The following is an 8,563-nucleotide window of genomic DNA, read 5'->3' on the forward strand; positions in this document are numbered from 1 at the left end:
TTTTTTGTGATTTATGAGATTATGTGGCAAAATATTTTTTCATATCAAGTTATGATGTTGTAGCGCTCACCCCCGAAGGAGCCGCTGGTTGATTTGGGATCGGCGTATTAAGTTACCAAATTCTTCTGTCTAGGGGTGATACTTGTGAGTGTGGGCAAAAGAACAAGTGTCCAGCCGGTAGTGTGAGTTTTCAATGCTTTATTCCAAGGCCAACAAGGCCAACATCAACATGACACACAGTAAAGGAAAAGGTTGATGAGAAAGAAGAACTTGTAGTATCAGGTCTTGGATATCAAAAAGCATAGAGAGCAAGCCTGCTCTCAGCACAGACAATTTAAAACATCGCCACCCTCGCCAGGGTGGGTAAGTGCCCTTTGGACAGGCAATTAGCTTGAACCTGGCAGCCAAAGGCTCACATGCAATAATCAGATCACTGGGAGGAAATAATGCCTCTGCCACAGGCTTAGTAAATGTTCTCAGTATAATCGGAGCGTAAGGATAGCAAATCCTCCCAGTAAGTTTTATTCTATAGGATCACCTACTGACAGCAAGAAAAGGGTACCTGTCATGTAGCGTGGTGATCGGATCCCCGGTGGTTCGTCCAGGCCTCGCAAGCAACCTCTGCACTCAGGTTCTCCCGAGCCAATCCCCCACCGCTCAGCCTTCTGCTTAGGACCTGGAACCCAGCAAGCCACTGGGGTCCCTTTCTTCATCAAAAGAAGGCTTCGCGAGGTGCACGGCTCAACCGGGCAGGACATGAGGATGGGGCCCGCGGATGCGCACACGCTGAAGGTGGATGCCGCACCTGGATCTCGGGCCCCCGCAGACTAACAAGAAAAATGGCCGGTGCCCCAGATATACCCCCCGCTAGCATGCCCAAAGAGGGAGACTCCTCTGATTGGCTGCTGGGGGAAGGACGGTTCTGTCAGAACCCCCACAGCGCCAACTGTTGCCCAGGGGTGGCAGCGCACCCCTGGACACACAGACTGACCCAGGAGGCAGTTCTGAACTTGCAACAGCACAAACCAACAATCAGTGAATGGGAGCAACTAAAATCTCCCATTCCCCACTAACTTTAGCGTAACGCCCCAGTTATTTAAAAGGGGGGGGGCGCTACAATGTTTTCAGACCTATTTGAATTTTCAGTTGAAATCAGGTAACAAATATTAGGAAGTAAAACTAAGAAACTTAAAAGGTGTTCAACGAATTCAAGTAAAATGTCTTTAGAAAGCAGCTACAGCCTGTCCCCTGCCAGTATGCTACAAAGAAGAACCCTTTCTCCCTGTGTGCAAACAGTAGTCTCTCTGCAGAGGTCCAATTACCCCGTGCTGAGTCAGAACTAGAACTCTCAAATTAGCAAAGCTCCTGCTCTCTGCTGATTGGAGAGCTCTAGCTTTGACTCACAGGGGTTGTCAACTTTGCCACCAGGACAATAATGTTAAGGTAAATTCCGCCGGAGAATGGTAAAAACCACACAGAGGTTTTAACCTTTTCCTACATTACCCAAGATTATAAAAAAAAATTTAGCTTCTCAAACTTTTTGCCACACTGCTGATCCATGATGCTGACCCCATCTGACATTGATGTCCCAAACTCTTCACCCTCACACTGCAGTCTCCTACTCCTCGCCCTCTATCCAACACTGCTGCCTGTTGCTCCTTATCCCCAATCTAATGCTACTGGCCCCTGATCCTCAACCCCATCTGACGCTGCCAGCCCCTGCTCTTCACCCCCTGCTCTTTGCCCCCTATCCAACACTGCTGCCTGTTGCTCCTTATCCCCAATCTAATGCTACTGGCCCCTGCTTCTCAACCTCATATGATGCTACTAGCCCCTGCTCTTCACCCCCTGCTCTTTGCCCCCTATCCAACATTGCTGACTGCTGCTCCTCACCACCAATCTAATGCTACTGGCCCCTGCTCCTCAACCTCATATGATGCTACTAGCCCCTGCTCTTTACCCCCTATCCAACACTACTGCCTGTTGCTCCTCATCCCCAATCTAATACTGCTGGCCCCTGCTCCTCAACCCCATCTGACGCTGCCAGCCCCTGCTCTTAACCCCCTATCCAACATTCCTGCCTGCTGCTCCTCACCACCAATCTAATTCTACTGGGCCCTGTTCCTCAACCCCATCTGACGCTGCCAGCCCCTGCTCTTCACCCCCTATCCAACATTGATGCCTGCTGCTCCTCACCACCAATCTAATTCTACTGGGCCCTGCTCCTCAACCTCATATGATGCTACTCGCCCCTGCTCTTCACCCCCTGCTCTTCGCCCCCTATCCAACACTGCTGCCTGTTGCTCCTCATCCCCAATCTAATGCTACTGGCCCCTGCTCCTCAACCCCACCTGACGCTGCCAGCCCCTGCTCTTCACCCCCTATCCAACATTGCTGCCTGCTGCTCCTCACCACCAATCTAATTCTACTGGCCCCTGCTCCTCAACCCCACCTGACGCTGCCAGCCCCTGCTCTTTGCCCCCTATCCAACATTGCTGCCTGCTGCTCCTCACCACCAATCTAATTCTACTGGCCCCTGCTCCTCAACCTCATATGATGCTACTAGCCCCTGCTCTTCACCCCCTGCTCTTCGCCCCCTATCCAACACTGCTGCCTGTTTCTCCTCATCCCCAATCTAATACTGCTGGCCCCTGCTCTTCACCCCCTATCCAACATTGCTGCCTGCTGCTCCTCACCACCAATTTAATTCTACTGGGCCCTGCTCCTCAACCTCATATGACGCTGCCAGTCCCTGCTGCCCCCCCCCCCGCCCCTTGCCCCCTATCCAACTGTGCTGCCTGCTGCTCCTCATCCCCAATCTAATGCTACTAGCCCCTGCCTCTCAACCCCATCTGAAGCTGCCAGCCCCTGCTCTTCGCCCCCTATCCAACATTGCTGCCTGATGCTCCTCACCACCAATCTAATGCTACTGACCCCTGCTCCTCATCCTCATTTGATGCTGCTAACCCCTGCTCCTCACCCCCTATACAACACTGCTGGCCACTGCTCCTCACCCCCATCCAGCGATGCTGCCCTGCATTACCACCCCACCATCAGCTTCATCTGTCCCCTGCTCCTCAATCACCATCCAACACCCCCCCCCCCCCATCCATTCCCCCTATGCAATGCTGCTGGTCCTCACTTCTCACCCCTGTTCTGACACTGCTAGCCCCCCGCACTGCTTACACCCATCCAATCCTGCTGTCTCCAACTCTTCACCCCTATATGAGGCTGTGGTCCCCCACTTCTCACCCCTCATCCAATACTGCTGGCCCTCACTCCTCACCCCTGGATCTGACGCCTCATCCTCCTTCATTACGGACTTAAACAGGGATAGTAGGGGCCATCTGGGATTGCCAAGGATGGGTGTTGTGGCAGAAAAGAAGAAGGACACAGAGGGCATGGTTGCTACCAAAGTTGTAGGGAGTATATTGGAGTGGATTGGACATCAGGAAGGTGTAAGGGGGAGATCCTCACTGCTCTAAGGCTGCATTCACACCTTGGCGTACCTAATCGCAGCGTTTTGTCCCGCGAATTGCGGCGACAAATTGCGGCGTTTTGTACCGCGATTTGCGGCGACAAAAGCACCTTCCTTCCTGTCACCTGCCAAAGTCATAGCATCCCCCCCCCCCACCCACACCCACCTTACTCCTTAGGTCACAGCACATCCAGCACCCTTTATTTATCCTCCCCCAGCTCCATCCTAAAGGACAATTTTGAAATATGATAATATGAATGGAAACTATGATTTTGGCGTGAGGTTCTGGTAAGAATTTGGGGGGTCCATGCTGTTTTTTGGATTTGCCATCATGTTCTGCGTGGTAGATTCACCATATTTGTCCTGGTGTCCATTGTCAGTGGGACTGAAAATAATTGAGTATTCAAAATGTTCCACTTTTCACCAAACCAGGAAGTGAGGGGATATCTATTCAGTGACAGTTAAAGAGACATTTCCCTAATTCTGGGGACATTTACCTTTACTTCCTGTTGTATCTCCCAGGCAGGGTGTGAAGGGAAATCTCCCCAATAAGACACTGACACCAAAAAAAAGGGGGAAAAAGGGGGACCCTACCTGGTCAATGCCAATCCACCCAAAATGGATATTTTGTTGATAGTGGAAAACCTTCTGAACAAGGCTAATGACTGCTAAAAGTGGAACCTTAAAAAGCTTCTGCTTTCTGAACCTTATTAAAGGGGTTGTAAAGGTTTGTTTTTTATTTTCTAAATAGGTTCCTTTAAGCTAGTGCATTGTTGGTTCACTTACCTTTTCCTTCAATTTCCCTTCTAAATGTTTTTTTTTCTTTGTCTGAATTTCTCACTTCCTGTTCCTCCTTAGTAAACTTATCCCCATCATCCGAGCCGTTCTTGCTGGGGCTTAGTCAGTGTGCTCCCCCCCTCCCTTGGGACTACATCCCTGCGGGGAGACGCTGAGCCGTCCAGGCTGGGGGTTAGTCAGCGTGCTCGCCCACTACCTTGGAACTACATCCCTGCGGGGAGACGTTAGTCATACCTCCCAACCGTCCCGGATTTCGCGGTCCCGCGATCCCCATTAAATCCCGCGGTCCCGCGAGCAGTACTATTGTCCCGCGATCTCGCTGCTCCCCGCTCAACAACTCTGATCCACGGAATCCCCCCCCCCCCAGCTCAACAACTTTGATCCGCGGACCCCCCCCGCTCAACAACTCTGATCTGGGGAACCCCCCCGCTCAACAACTCTGATCCACGGAATCCCCCCCCCCGCTCAACAACTTCGTTTGGGGGTATGCTCATTTGTCCCTCATTCTGAAGTTGAAAAGTTGGGAGGTATGGGTTGGTCAGCGTGCTTGCCCCCTCCTTTGGGACTACATCCCTGCGGGGAGACGCTGAGCCGTTCTGGCTGGGGGTTAGTCAGCGTGCTCGCCCCCTCCTTTGGGACTACATCCCTGCGGGGAGACGCTGAGCCGTTCTGGCTGGGGGTTAGTCAGCGTGCTCGCCCCCTCCCTTGGGACTACATCCCTGCAGGGAGACGCTGAGCCGTTCTGGCTGGGGGTTAGTTAGTGTGCTCCCCCCTCCCTTGGGACTACATCCCTGCGGGGAGACGCTGAGCCGTTCTGGCTGGGGGTTAGTTAGTGTGCTCCCCCCTCCCTTGGGACTACATCCCTACGGGGAGACACTGAGCCGTTCTGGCTGGGGGTTAGTCAGTGTGCTCCCCCCTCCCTTGGGACTACATCCCTGCGGGGAGACGTTGAGCCGTTCTGGCTGGGGGTTAGTCAGTGTGCTCCCCCCTCCCTTGGGACTACATCCCTGCGGGGAGACGCTGAGCCGCTCTGGCTGGGGGTTAGTTAGTGTGCTCCCCCTCCCTTGGGACTACATCCCTACGGGGAGACACTGAGCCGTTCTGGCTGGGGGTTAGTCAGTGTGCTCCCCCCCTCCCTTGGGACTACATCCCTGCGGGGAGACGTTGAGCCGTTCTGGCTGGGGGTTAGTCAGTGTGCTCCCCCCTCCCTTGGGACTACATCCCTGCAGGGAGACGCTGAGTCCTTCTGGCTGGGGGTTAGTCAGTGTGCTCCCCCCCTCCCTTGGGACTACATCCCTGCGGGGAGACGCTGAGCCGTTCTGGCTGGGGGTTAGTTAGTGTGCTCCCCCCTCCCTTGGGACTACATCCCTACGGGGAGACACTGAGCCGTTCTGGCTGGGGGTTAGTCAGTGTGCTCCCCCCTCCCTTGGGACTACATCCCTGCGGGGAGACGTTGAGCCGTTCTGGCTGGGGGTTAGTCAGTGTGCTTCCCCCTCCCTTGGGACTACATCCCTGCGGGGAGACGCTGAGCCGCTCTGGCTGGGGGTTAGTTAGTGTGCTCCCCCTCCCTTGGGACTACATCCCTACGGGGAGACACTGAGCCGTTCTGGCTGGGGGTTAGTCAGTGTGCTCCCCCCCTCCCTTGGGACTACATCCCTGCGGGGAGACGTTGAGCCGTTCTGGCTGGGGGTTAGTCAGTGTGCTCCCCCCTCCCTTGGGACTACATCCCTGCGGGGAGACGTTGAGCCGTTCTGGCTGGGGGTTAGTCAGTGTGCTTCCCCCTCCCTTGGGACTACATCCCTGCGGGGAGACGCTGAGCCGCTCTGGCTGGGGGTTAGTTAGTGTGCTCCCCCTCCCTTGGGACTACATCCCTACGGGGAGACACTGAGCCGTTCTGGCTGGGGGTTAGTCAGTGTGCTCCCCCCCTCCCTTGGGACTACATCCCTGCGGGGAGACGTTGAGCCGTTCTGGCTGGGGGTTAGTCAGTGTGCTTCCCCCTCCCTTGGGACTACATCCCTGCAGGGAGACGCTGAGTCCTTCTGGCTGGGGGTTAGTCAGTGTGCTCCCCCCCTCCCTTGGGACTACATCCCTGCGGGGAGACGCTGAGCCGTTCTGGCTGGGGGTTAGTTAGCGTGCTCGCCCCCTCCCTTGGGACTACATCCCTGCGGGGAGACGCTGAGCCGTTCTGGCTGGGGGTTAGTTAGCGTGCTCGCCCCCTCCCTTGGGACTACATCCCTGCGGGGAGGCGCTGAGCCGTTCTGGCTGGGGGTTAGTCAGTGTGCTCGCCCCCTCCCTTGGGACTACAGCGGGGAGACGCTGTGAACGATAACAGCGTCTCCCCGCAGGGATGTAGTCCCAAGGGAGTGGGCGAGCACGCTGACTAACCCCCAGCCAGAACAGCTCGGATGATGGGGGCAAGCTTACTGAGGAGGAACAGGAAGTGAGAAATTCAGACAAAAAAGAAAAACATTTAGAAGGGAAATCGAAGGAAAAGGTAAGTGAACCAACAATGCACTAGCTTAACCACTTCCGGACCGCCTCCTGCACATATACGTCGGCAGAATGGCACGGCTGGGCACATGTACGTACAGGTTCGTCCCGTGGGTCGCGGGCTCGCGCCCGCGGTGCGCTCCCGCGACCCGGTCCGATGCTCCGGGACCGCGGGTCCCGCGAACCCGATCGTCGCTGGAGTGCGGCGATCAGTCCCCGGAGCTGAAGAACGGGGAGAGCTGTGTGTAAACACGGCTTCCCCGTTCTTCACTGTGGCGGCTGCATCGATCGTGTGATCCCTTTTATAGGGAGACACGATCGATGACGTCACACCTACAGCCACACCCCCCTACAGTTGTAAACACACACTAGGTGAAACGAAACTCCTTCAGTGCCCCCTGTGGTTAACTCTCAAACTGCAACTGTCATTTTCACAATAAACAATGCAATTTAAATGCATTTTTTGCTGTGAAAATGACAATGGTCCCAAAAATGTGTCAAAATTGAGGAAAAAATATGTTTTTTTATATATTTTTGGGGGATATTTATTATAGCAAAAAGTAAAAAATATTGCATTTTTTTCAAAATTTTCGCTCTATTTTTGATTATAGCGCAAAAAATAAAAACCGCAGAGGTGATCAAATACCACCAAAAGAAAGCTCTATTTGTGGGAAAAAAAGGACGCCAATTTTGTTTGGGAGCCACATCGCACGACCGCGCAATTGTCTGTTAAAAGCGACGCAGTGCCGAATTGTAAAAACCCCTTGGGTCATTTAGCAGCATATTGGTCCGGTCCTTAAGTGGTTAAAGGAACCTATTTAGAAAATAAAAAACAAACCTTTACAACCCCTTTAACCTTCTAAAGCTTCTGCCCCAGAACATCTCTCAGGCACACATGAACCTCTGTCACCATGGCAAGGCTATCAAAGATCACCGCTCACCGGTAGTAGGGTGCTGGGTTTCACTGCCTGGTTAACGTTACGTAGAAGTGCCCACTTTGCCTGGTCTTTCTCCAAGACGTCCTCTACTCCTCGCCGGCGATACATTCCAAGGAAAATTCGGTCAGCCTTCCAACGTACAATGTAAATGCCCAAAGGACGTCCTCACCATTCTCAGGAGGAAAATGGTCCACTTTTTCCACCACCAGTCGCCCAACTAAGGAAGCGTTTCCATATTGCATATGGGGTGTTACCAGTCAAAAAAGAGGCCGAAGATCCTTCACAAGTAAAAAACCCAGTTTGTGGTGAGCACGAGTCCAGATTCCGTGTACTGACCCAATGTGGCCACATCACCGACCACTCGTACACAAGTACAACCAAACAGGTCTGGTTTTTGCCGACTCAGCTCATGTCAGACGTCCTCCTTGGCTGCTTCCTAGTGAACTCTGAGACGTAGAGAGAGAATTTGAGTCCCTGTTGTACTTATTAATCTTCAGTTGAGTCCAGGGGTATGTAACACATGGCTTCTACATTAACTTAATGCCTTAACAACCGGCAAGACACAGAGCACTGAGGCAACCCAAAACCAAGACCCATCTGCAGCTCCTCCGAGTATAAACAGATAACCTAGATCCATAGCAACTGAATTTTAAATAATTCATTGATTTGTCACCTTCCTTACGCAGTGTGCTCTCCTTGGAGTATTAACTTATGTCCGAAGCGCATTGCCAATCTATTACTCATTAGGACAAAGCCAATAGCTGTTTGTGAAGGAGGTTGACACAGCTTAGTCATCATCTGTCCCTCTTTTCCCTACCTTAGGTAATTTGTATCGTTAGGTAAAAATAAATACTTAGAT

The 8,563-nt window shown here is 53.0% G+C and overlaps 1 protein-coding gene across 1 annotated transcript in view; it reads right to left on the bottom strand.

Moving 5' to 3' along the window:
- Window positions 1-8,069, bottom strand: part of MYO7A (myosin VIIA) — a 304,325-nt gene extending 296,256 nt beyond the window's left edge. The window contains exon 1 of the mRNA XM_040339989.1: window positions 7,708-8,069. Within this exon, the coding sequence (XP_040195923.1) occupies window positions 7,708-7,812 (105 nt within the window). The 5' untranslated portion in view covers window positions 7,813-8,069. The remainder of the gene's footprint in view (window positions 1-7,707) is intronic.
- Window positions 8,070-8,563: the final 494 nt, after the last annotated feature.

The sequence above is a fragment of the Rana temporaria genome, chromosome 2, assembly GCF_905171775.1.
Source record: "Rana temporaria chromosome 2, aRanTem1.1, whole genome shotgun sequence".
In the NCBI taxonomy this organism is placed as follows: domain Eukaryota; kingdom Metazoa; phylum Chordata; class Amphibia; order Anura; family Ranidae; genus Rana; species Rana temporaria.